This window comes from Anastrepha ludens, chromosome 2 (genome assembly GCF_028408465.1).
Source record: "Anastrepha ludens isolate Willacy chromosome 2, idAnaLude1.1, whole genome shotgun sequence".
Lineage (NCBI taxonomy): Eukaryota > Metazoa > Arthropoda > Insecta > Diptera > Tephritidae > Anastrepha > Anastrepha ludens.
Window position 1 is genome coordinate 102,354,230 of NC_071498.1, and position 12,252 is coordinate 102,366,481.

The window sequence follows — 12,252 nt, forward strand, 5'->3', positions numbered from 1 at the left end:
GTATCTTATAGTGATTGAGTTTTTATTTTTGGAAGGTTTAAAAGCAACGGAAATTTATGAGCGAATGTTGAAAATGTATAAGGACTTTTCACCATCAATTAGTGGAGTATAAAGATGGGTTGTTGAATTTGAACGCGATCGTACAAGCCTTGAAGACGATCCACGTGAAGGCGTCCAAAAACAGCAACAACACGATAAATGGTAGAAAATATCCTGTATTAGTGGGAGGCCTAGGCTTCTCAATGGGCAGTGTGAGCAATATTTTGACTGACGTATTGGGTTTCAGAAAGCTGTGTGCCCAATGGGTGCCGTATTTCCTGCCAACGGAACAAAAACACATTCGAATGCGACTTTCTCAGCAACATTTACAGCGTTTTCGAAAAGTGGGTCGATTTTTCACTATGTATGAGACTTGGGTATATTACTATGATCTTAAATCAAAACAAGAGCCTAAGGAGTGGTGAGGATCTGGTTCTTCAGCTCCGAAAGGAATTTTGTTGGTAGATTACTTGCAAACTGATAAAACAATAAATTCTGAATATTATTATAACCTTTTAGACCAGCCAAACGAAAAAAATTCGTAAAACAGACCCAGTTTGCTAAAGAAAAAAATTAAAATACTTTCGGACAGTCAATGAGTCCCCAAAGCTTTAAATAACTTTACATTAATTCAAACGTCCTTATAGAGTGTAACAATGCACTCAACAGACTGGCGACTCTTAATCAGATCTTCCTGGTTTGGGTGCAAATGCTCCCCCAAAGGAGCTGGTTCGTTTATTCGCGATACTGAATAATTAAAATTAAGCTCTTAGAGGCGCACAATAGATCAATCTGGTCGCAGTGCATAAAGGCTTAGCCTAACCCGTACAACCATTACCATTACCATTATAATGAGATCATGTAAATAGTAAAAAATATTCCATTTTAATACAAATTGTTCTAAAGGCACAAAACAGTTGTTATATCAAGCATATATTTTATTACCTCAATATTGTAGCGGCCGCCGTAGCCGAATGGGTTGGTGCGTGATTACCATTCGGAATTCACAGAGAGGTCGTTGGTTCGAATCTCGGTAAAAGCAAAATTAATAAAAACATTTTTCTAATAGCGGTCGCCCCTCGGCAGGCAATGGCAAACCTCCGTGTGTATTTCTGCCATGAAAAAGCTCCTCATAAAAATATCTGCCGTTCAGAGTCGGCTTGAAACTGTAGGTCCCTCCATTTGTGGAACAACATCAAGACGCACACCACAAATAGGAGGAGGAGCTCGGCCAAACACCTAACAGAAGTGTACGCGCCAATTATTTATTTTATTTTTTTAATATTGTAGTTGTTCACTTTAATTATCACTGAACCTAACAAATTAGCACTGCTTCTTGAGATCTCTGATGTGTGGTTGAGGAATTTTATAGTTAATTGAGAACGTATTGTTGGTATTTTTTTAAATCAGTATTTGCATGAAGTTCTAGAGTTTTTACATATTTATCAATAAATTTAAAGACGCGTCTAAGAGTTTTTCTGATTTTAGTCATAATAAGAATATCATCAGCGTTGGCACATATCTGAAAATCATTATTAAATAATGTTCCATTCGGGCTTATTTCTTGAACGGTTGTGTGAAGCATTTAATAATTACAAGCTTTTTGGATGACCTCAACGGACGCTAAACGTGTTCCTCTCATGGCCAAACCAAATTTTCCGAATAGGTAGAAGTCACAGGGAGCAATATCAAGTGAACGCGGTGAGTGATTGATGGTTAAAACGCAATTTCTAGTCAAAAAATCGGTCTCAGGAGTGGATTCATGAGATGTTGCATTATCATGCAATAAGCGCCAGCTTCCTCCTTCCTGGTATTCAGGGCGAATTCGACGAATGCGATGCAACAAACGCTTCAAAACGCCAAGGTAAAAAATTGCATTGACGGCTTGGCCCGTTGGTAAGAACTCCTTCTGGACGATTCCCTTGGAATAGTGAAAACAAATAAGCATCGAATTGATTTTTGTCTTCTCCAAACGCAATTTTTTGGTTGGGGGCTCGTCTGGGGCCTTCCATTCGGCACTTTGACGCTTAGTTTCAGGTTCATATTGGAAACACCACTTTTCTTCACTTCTTCACTAGTTACAATGTTAGAAAGGAAGTTATCGTCTTTCCTCGCCTCTTTAATGAGGTCTTTCGAATGTTGAGCAATTCTGAGCAATTTTGGTCCTCAGTTAGCTTGTGCGGAATGAAACGCGCATAGACCTTTCGTCAGCCCAAACAAGCAGTTAAAATGCAATAAATTGATGTTTTGGAGATATTCAACTCCGTTTCTACGAACTTCAGCGATGATTTTGGTTCATTTTTGATAAATTTACTAACAATTTCGATGGAGTTTTCGGTGGTTACTGATTTTGGGCGGTCCGTATGTTCAATTTCATGAATGTCCTCACAACCATCTCTGAAACGTGTAACCACTCTTTGTTCGAAACTCATTTCTGTAACGATGACGCAAACATACTGACACTTTAGACGCAATATCTTTCTTTCCACTGAACCGAATGTCACCAAGCTTTCACTGGAAGTCAGCTAACGATGTAACTTCCAAAGTTTGTGACGCCAATCCTTTTTATTTTGGAACATTGAATGAAAACTTTTTGCGGCCAATGGTGGAGCAGTATCCTAATTTGTGGCTTCCACAAGATGGAGCAACTGCACATACTGTTCGGCAGTAGTCTTTAGTTATTAGTAGGTCTTATTTGGCCCACCCTGTATTTTATTTGTTTTCTATCTTTTCTGTCTTTTCTGTCTTTTCTGTGAAATGCCCATTTAAAGTCAACAAAGAGTCAAAATAAATCAATGTTATATTCGTAAACTTCTCAAATATCTGATGGACAGTAAAACCTTGATCGACAGTTGAGTGGGAGTTTCTGAAACCACATTGGTAATCGCCTAAGATGGCTTTAGCATAAATATTCAGTATCTCAAACAGAGTATTAGTAAATACTTTATAGCTAGTATTAAGTAAAGATATTCCTCTGTAATTTTGGCATTCACTTTTATGAATATTCGTTTATGTAATATAGTTCTTGTCCACCATATTTAAGAAGCTATGAGGGTATTCCATATTCGCCACAGCTTTTATGTCTTTTAAGTTTTCTTATGGCCAATGTAGTACTGGTATTCTTAAAAAATAGACTCTTCAGCATAGATTTCAGCTGTATGTACTACTTGTTGCTCGTTCGTTGAAATATTATTTCCATCTATCTATAACTTGTTGTTTTTCGCTGATTGTGGAGCCATCTTTTGTTTTGCATATATTTATTCGAGGATGAAATATTTTAATTTGCTTTTTGATGTTCGGATACATGGCTTTGACATGTTTCTAAAATCACTTTCAACAATTTGCCACTTCATGTTCTTGTATATTTTTTTCTGTTTTCGTATTATTTTTAGCTTCTTTTCTTTTATTTTCATAGTCTACTCTATTTGCACGCGTGTTTCTTTCCTATATTTTATTCTAGCTTCCTTTTTCATATAATTCGTTCATTACTGATCTCTGCTCTCCAAATCCGGTTTTTATGATTGCATCTTTCAGTTCATTCCATTGATCTTTCACGTCCATTGATCTGAGTCGTTATTTGTGCTATTTTCGTTAAATAAAATATTATCTATGGTATTTTTGTACTTCGCTTTCATATCTTCGTTATTTGTAAGTTCATCTGTATTCCACTTTAATTTCTTATAGCCTTTATCATCATTTACACTTGAAATTCGGATCCGACCTAGCTATCAAGAAAAAGTGATCTGTGTCGCAGCAAGCGCCCCTGAATGATCTCACATCTATGGCCGACGTAGCATTTAACCGATCTTATTAGCCATATTGCAGCAAACCACTTTCCACGTTTGAAGATGAATTCGTTTGTGCTTGAAGGCTGTACTACTCAAAACTAACCCGTGAGCACTTGTAAAGTTACATATTCGTATACCATTCTCATTTGTGTGGTTGTGTTAGAGTTTTCCTTTCCTACTTTTGCATTTTAATCGCCAACAATCATTAAGATGTCGTATTTGCAAATTATGTTAGTTGCATCATAGTCGTAAGAATTAATCTTTTATAGCATCAGTGATATCGTTTTTAGGTGCATAGATACTTATAATGGTTCCATTTTGAAATCTACCTTGCAATCTTAAATAAGATATACGATCGTGCTTTTTCTGGTTTTACTGTCTACATAGAATCCTGTTCCGCGTAAGCCTTGAGTTTTTGGACCACTGCAAAATATTGAGTAAGCTTTCTTTCTCACTCCGCCATCACCTTGCTATCTTATTTCTTATACTACTCAAATATTTGTTTGATATCTCATTAGTTTATCTGCAATTTCAGCAATTTTTCTAGGATGCAGCAAAGTCAATATGTTCCATGTTCCAAGTCTCAAGTCATAGTCCTCCAAACGTTGTCCGATCGGTATCGATGTCGATTTCTTTTCCGAGGATGTTGCTGACGAGTCAAGACAAGTATTTTTATATTGACATTGAGTTGTCAGCCTGAAGGACAGCCCCTTTCGGGAGTTCTCATCTTACATCTTTCGTTCCTAGAGCTTCCACCAAGGTTTCTTCTTTCTTACATGAAGACAGCTACTTGATCTTCGCACTAGTCGATGTAAATGAATTGGAAAAGAAAGGTAGAAGGCTTCATTTCTTTAGATCTGACATTTCGTTGCACATTCTTTCCCTTTGAGACACCAACTGAGCTGCCCACATTTCTATTTAATGAGCCTTCCTTACGATTTGTAGCTACTTGAGGCAGAGCGACTTAATAGCAGATGCCTCAGGCAGTTTTCGAAGGTGCCCAACGGTATTTTTTTAAAGCGCATATTGCAAATTCGGGATTGATTTCATGTTTTGAATTCCCGATTATGTTCAAATACACAACTGTTTTACTAAACTTTCAAAACCACAGGTTAACAAAGCTTTTTCTAGAAACCAAATATGGGCTCCGGACCTTTTACCATCATCATGAATTCCTAGAGTTGCAGTGTGGAACATAGGGCCACAGGACCTTTAATCCAAAGATTTTATTATTTTAGAGATATTTAAATTCTGCTATTTATGATATTTATTTACTTATAGTGCAAATTACATACATTTATCGATTTCATATGGTTTAAAGAACTATAGGAATACCAGCAGCACTGCCTCATTTACTACTTATATATTCATTAATACCGATATTTCCGCAACCATTCGCCTTAGAGTGCAGCACTGCCACCCTGGGCGAACTTTTTCATCCACAACATAATCGGATCACGATATTCGTTCAGCCAGTCAAAATTAGATTGAATATTTGCTTTGGCGACAGTCTCCAAATCGTTTGACAGCTTATCGCTGCCCTTTACCTTATCCAGTAACGCCAAATACTGTAAAGATACATCACAAAATGGGTGTGAAATTATAAGATATTGTAAATAAGAAGTGTGCATATTTCAATACTCACTTTAGTTTCTTGTTCATTGTTAAATATGTAGGTGGACATGTCAACCATTGCTTGATAAAGTGGGTTGACTCTGGTGAATTCCGGATTTAAATTACTGTATGCCTCCCAATTTTCGTTGAGAAATTCAATACACACTAAGAGTCCAACACTGCTGCTCGAATACGCTGCACCGAGTAAGGTGATGCGCTCTTGGGATCGCCATTCGACGGACACATTGATTGAGCTACTCACAAATTTTTGTAGTTGAGACTCGGTTTGCGAACAACCCAATGTAGAGGTGAGTGAGTCACGAAACGCTTGATCACGGGATTGCAATATTTGGTTATAGACAAAATCGAATTCTGTATCACCGGACTGACGTAGGCCGTAACAGTATACATTCCATCGTAAGCTTGGTTCGATGGTGATACCATTGTTCACTATTTCCTTTAATTTGTTACTCGTCTCCGTCAGACAGCTCTCAATTCCTGACAAGCAAGCGAGTTCAATGACGATGTTACGTACTTGCACGGTAAGACGCTGTGCTCCAGATACATCATTCATACCCAACTTCTCAAAATGTCCTGTCACCAATGAGGCTACGTAGAGTAAGAAATTTTTATATTCCTTATCACTATTCAGATACACTTTCAATGTAAGAATTACAGAGTAGCTCGTAGCCCAAGGTGCGTACTGATCCTCGTTCGGCAGATATTGCAATAAATTAAATAGCATGCTGTAGTCGATGCGATCTGTAGAAGTGTACTGGTAGAGGTCGTTAATTAGTTGAGCACGATTGCGTGAATGGAATTTGTATGGTCGTGATTTCAGCTCATCAATGATAAGATTCCAGTTTTGTTCATCGTAATTGATGCGATAGAAACCGGTCGATTGTTTATTGAGAATCAACCAATCATCAGCTGCTAGACTATTATCGCTGATTTCGATTTCTTTCGTTTTGAGCATAAAATGCGATGCGGTGGTGTTACGGTAGTCTGGATTTGATTTGTGGGCATAATTCAAGGGGATGTACCAAGTTTTGTCAGATGTTAGATTTTTGTTTGGGAAGAAAGCATCTTGGGTTATGGTGAATGTGTTATTGTTGTAATTACGTGTAACGGTGAGTAGAGGGTAACCGGATTGTTGAGACCAACTTGAGAACATATCCGCCATAGTCGCAGGAAGTGACACGTTTTGTGCATCAGCAGCATTACTAAGAGCGTCGAAAAGTTGCCACTCGTCAGCAGCAGTATACTGACTGTTGGAAAATTCAAAATAGTGATAGAAAAAAATTAATTTTATATTAAAACAAATAAAGGATTGTTGAATACCGTACAGCATCAAACCGAAAAAATCCATGCTATGCCAAAGGCTTTTGAAAAAGGGGGCAAGGAATAATATCTGTCAAACATCGCTTTTGATGTTTTTTGTAGTGAAATTGGAGGATATTTACATCTGAGATATTTTATGTGAAAAACGGTAAGGAAAATGTTCGTAATATAAAGATACATTTTGTCCCTCACAGGAAAATGGAAGAAGTCAAATAAAAGAGTACCTTTAATACGAAACTAAAATACGGGTGTCAGCCAAAAATTTTCGCCCATCTCTTTGTATAGATGCACCAAGAATAAATTTATAATAATAGTTTTGAATTAAACGGTCATACTTAAGAGCGAGTGGTGCTGCAACATTTCTCAAAAAGTCCTACATAAGCACATAAATTGGCTTTAGTTGACCCCGAACGTGTTTAATACTTTAGGACAAGACTAACTGATGGACGGATAGACTTGGTAAATCGATCGGTAAATGTAAATGCTTATAGTACAGTTGGATTGTTACAAAAAACGGTTACTCCACCAGATCAGCTAATTGAGATTACTATTTCCTTACAATTAGTGGAGTAAGCTGTTGAGGAAGCGGATTAATAGTCGAATTCTCTAAAGTGCAACGCTAATGCGCTCACTTTCATATAATTCCTTATATACTTACTGTTTAGGCCACACACTAAATTTCTATAAAGTTTTAGCCACCCTAGTGTTAATAGCGCCTACCGTGTTAAACGCTATTTGGCGAGGTTACTTTCGTTATAAAATGTAAATCTAGTATCACTCCAAATCGACTAGAGGACAAGGACGTTTCAACTATCAGAAGGTGAGAATACTTTATAATATAATATATAGTATTTCATTATCATATATTATATAACAACAAACTATGCAACGATCATTCTCAATGAGAGCTGCTGCCTATATAATGGGTTGCGATAAATGTCCAAACACACTTACTTTGTAGTCAAATAAAGCTTTAGTCCTTGGCGGAACACCTCGTCGGTCAGCACACACTGCCACATATACAGTACCGAGGCTGCTTTCGAATACGAAATAGAATCGTATCGTGCAGAGATCTCGGATGGAGTTTGCACGTAATGCGTCATTGGATTTGATTGGCCTGAATCATCTGCAGCGAGTGCAACTTGAAAGTCGTCGATAAGGAACATCTGATAGACGTCCCAGTCAGGATATGTCTAATAAACAAGGAAAAAATTAATATAAAATTGACTTTTTTACCATAATTTCGATCGTTTACCGCATCTATCGTCTTCCAAGCGAAGAAGTTAGCAAAACCTTCTTTCAACCAAAGATACGTCCACCATTTGATAGTTACTAAGTTTCCAAACCATTGATGGCAGTATTCGTGGGCAATGATATTGTCGTCATATATTTGTGAACTTTTTGTCGATGTCGTCTTGTTGTAGATCATATACTGTTCTCGATACGTTGCTAAGCCCCAGTTTTCCATGGCACCAGCTGCAAAATCAGGCACACCAACTTGATAGAGTTTCGGCAGTACGAAATCGAAATTGTAGTATTCAGCAAGGTTTTGCAGAAACAGCATTCCGGAAACCAATGCCAATTGCTGATTCTGCTTTGTACCTGGACGGGTGTAAACTCTTTGTGGAATCGAGTTCAACACTCCTTCGGTATATTCGAAATCGGACACAACAAACGCTACTAAATAAGTTGACATACTAGGAGTCTTTTGGAAGACAGAATATCCAGGTCTAGATGGGGAAAAATTAATACATACCTACGATATTTATTTATCACAGTTACCTGCTCATCTCCTCGTCCAGAGGCATATTTGATATGGCACTGTATGAGGGATCATGGTTAATAGTGATTGTGAATGTAGCACGCTTGGCTGGCTCATCGTAGCATGGGAATGCATATCGAGCATTGATCGACTCAAATTGTGTCGTTGCTAAATAACTGGAAGTATAAAGCACACGCGGTTTCCATGAAAATTGCTATTGATAACGGTGCAGATTTCACTTACTGTGTGTTGTCGTTTTCATCTGTATAGGTGGACAAGTAAAATCCCAAATTATCTACACGCAATTCTCCTGCATAGGTGATGGTCAAAACCCAAAAGGTGCCTTTGCTAAAGATGAGTGACTCGTTTGTTGGTGTTAGACTAAGAAATTCACGTGCCTCCTCATACGAGGTGCTTAGCTGTTCTTGAACACCACTCGTTCCGTTTGCATTTGTAATGGTTGCTTTGATTTCTGACAGTTGACGTTCATGCAAAACTATGGTATTTGTGTTGTCGATAACTTCTAATAGAATTTTTACAGTGCCTGTGAATCTCTTCGTGCCATTGTGCACATTCGTTGTCAGTTCGACGTCATAGTGCAGTGGTTCGGTGGTGTTTGGCAGCCGATAATTCAAATCGGCATCTGACTCACCCAAATCAACGAACCGCATAGGCATGATACGTCCGGCAGGAAGCTTACTATGTTGAGGTGGTGTACCACGACCCTGCGTCGCCGCTCCAGAGGTTGTAATAATGGCCAACATGGCCAAAAGTAATGCACCTTTTGTCATTCTGTTGCAGTGCATTTTACAATGTTGACGATCGCACACGTTATGAGGAATCGACTTTTAAAGATAGTTGATCAGAAGCCGAAACTTGTTAACCTAAACTAATAATTAACTTTGTAGATGTTGGTGAAATGCTACTAGCAAAACACTGGCAACCCCGTTGCTTAAAGTTTTTAAGCTTATTGGGTACTGTAGTAGGAGATGCGCCTATTCAGTAACGAGACTGACGCTACTATAAAGGGAAGGCGACCACTAGCAGCTTAACATAAAGCTTTCTCTTTGGAATGTGCATGTATCCTGGTCTTCGTTCGAATTCGATTTTTTTTTTTTGGCTCGCCGCAAAAATGTTACTTATATTATTAGATCACCGTATTGTTTTGAAAATGTCTATATATATATATACCATATATATAATTGACGCGTACACCCTTTTTGGGTGTTTTGCCGAGCTCCTCCTCCCATTTGTAGTGTGTGACCTTAGGTTGTTCCACAAATGGAGGGGTCGTCAGTTTTAAGCCGACTCCGAACGGCAGATATTTTATGAGGAGCTTTTTCATGGCAGAAACTCACTCGGAGGTTTGCCATTGCCTGCCGAGGCGCAACCGCTATTAGAAAAAACCTTTTCTTAATTTTGGTGTTTCACCGAGATTCGACCCTACGTTCTCTATGAATTCCGAATGGTAGTCACGCACCAACCCATTCGGCAAGGGCGGCCGCCTGAAAATTTCTATGTTGTTTTGAAAATCTAAAAATAAATCTGGCTTTCAAATTATTACTGCATTTACATTTTTACTGAAATCCCTTAAAAGGTTAAGAAAATATGGCCATAATTTTGGGCGGACAAGTTATAGTTCTGCTTCAGGGTAATTTTCCGACTTATTCCATTTTATCAGTAAATAGTTCTAGAAAATTGTATTACCTCAGTGTAAGATCCCTGGACTCATTCGCCGGATTTCGCGTCGTACGATCTTATTCCCACCTGCGTTAAAAGGCACAAAATTCAAATCCGATGAATCTCTGAAAGAGAAAGAAGCACGCACCCTGAAGAAGCTGATGGGAAAAACTTTCATGCTCTGTTTCGAGCAAAGAAAAACTCACTTGGTGTATTTTAAGGCCAGAGGAGGGGTGATTATTTAAGGTAAATATGTATGAAATCAAAATAAAATGGTTTTCAGTTTCAGCCTTGTTATTTAATAGCCACACCTGGTATTTCATATTTTATATTGTATTATTTTTCAATTCACTATTAAATGGCAAATCGATTTGAATATTAGCTTATTTTCTTGTAGTAAGTTAGGTAGCAATACCATAGCGATGCCCTTTGTCAATGGGGTCATGTGAATCTCTACACTCAAAGGAGCCCTAATTCAATAAGTCTCCAAAGTAATGTATTTAGAAGCAATGATGAATTTTAACTTCTTATCGGCCATAAAATCTCAAAATCCCTAACCGCTTTATGTCAATTTAATGAGGTCTTCGTTAACTTAAACAGTTAAAACATACAGGTGCTGGTATGGCACTGAGTAAGGTGGGGTGATGCTGGTGCAAGAACGTTAATACCTGTAAACGTAAATTCACACGATATCAATTTTCACTGGTTTTCCTGTTATGCCATCTAATAGCGTGTCCCATTTTACTGTTGTTTTTTAGGCTATCTAAAAACAGGCCTAGGACGTATTTGGTTTGAATAGGCTTAAAGGGGAATGAAGACAAACAAGTTGTTTTAAGAGGGGTATATAAATAGGCGTTCAAGTTGCAATTAAAAGTTTGTAAGGTGAGATATTTATGCTGAATTATACCAAGTGAAGGTATTAAGTGCGATTTAGGGAAAGCAGAAGCTATTTTATAAATACTGTAGTCGACCAATAGGTAAAAATCAATATTCAACCCGTTATTTTCGCACGACAACTCTCTTGCTTCCATAAAGAGAATGGTCACACACCATTTGATTAAGAGAAAGAAGTAACGATCGAAACAATTACTTTAAACTAAGAATCATTCGATATTTGTTTCAAGAACGTAACCCGAAGGTATTCGCTTCAAAGAGCTTGACAGAGGTAGAAAGTACATAGTTATACGTATTCTCATTTTAGTCGACTTGGCGGAACCAGACCGATTCAGTGAAAAAAATCCGCGTTTAGAGTTCATTTTATGAGCAAAATCGCTTGTTTGGTTCTAATTAGGATAAAATTCGCACAAAAAAATTCGTCGAAACAGAACCTAATTCTCATAAAATTTGCCTATCTCGCATCATTCGAAAAAATCGTGGGCGGTTTTCATCACTTTTACAGCATAATAGAAAACCTCAAAAGTTTGTTGCAGTAATACAATAAAACACATCATTGCTTGCTTATAAATGAATACACCTTGATGGGAGTCATACGGCACAAAAAGTGATTTTTAATATCTAATTTGTAAATACGCGATCGGTCATCAAACGTTCAGAGTTTTTTCCTTTCAAATCTTCGTAAATATTGCGGTAACGTTCCATTAACTTTTGATGGTTATGATCAAATAGAGTTTCGCGTTCTTCTGCAGGTCAAAATTAATTAAAATTTTGAAGTTATTTTGTAATTGGAGAAGCAACACAACAGAAACGTAATCGCCACTTTCAAAAAACCCGCGTAAAGAAGAAACACCGCACAAGACAAAAAACAAAATCGCGCGTGTGAACTAAATTGGAAAGGATTTATGGTGATCCTTTTTGCATGCAAAGAGTTTAAGTTTTAAGTTACGTTAAGTTAATTTTTCTTCTTCTTATTATGAACACTTTATTTGGTGTTGTTGTACTTTTTTTTTCAATTGAAATTATTTTTAAGGTTTGAAATAAAACACTTCATCCTTTTAATCCCTTCTTAAAAGTTTTGTTTTTCACTTCACCTGTTATTAATTTCACACTGTGCTCTCTTGCACACCATAC

At 37.5% G+C, this 12,252-nt stretch overlaps 1 protein-coding gene across 2 annotated transcripts; it reads right to left on the reverse strand.

The window, feature by feature from the left end:
- Window positions 1-5,070: 5,070 nt before the first annotated feature.
- LOC128854936 (aminopeptidase N-like) lies at window positions 5,071-12,228 on the reverse strand. Of its 2 annotated transcripts, XM_054089440.1 has the most exons (7): window positions 12,213-12,228; window positions 8,788-9,428; window positions 8,565-8,720; window positions 8,038-8,512; window positions 7,737-7,975; window positions 5,473-6,709; window positions 5,071-5,395 (listed from the first exon to the last, which is right to left on the reverse strand). In XM_054089440.1, exons 2-7 carry the CDS (start codon window positions 9,348-9,350, stop codon window positions 5,228-5,230), a joined length of 2,838 nt encoding a protein of 945 aa, XP_053945415.1. In that variant the 5' UTR covers window positions 9,351-9,428; window positions 12,213-12,228; the 3' UTR covers window positions 5,071-5,227. The 2 variants fall into 2 exon arrangements, with proteins under 2 accessions (XP_053945415.1, XP_053945414.1); XM_054089439.1 differs by lacking the exon at window positions 12,213-12,228 and having other exon boundaries at window positions 8,788-9,474.
- Between the last annotated feature and the right edge of the window lie 24 nt (window positions 12,229-12,252).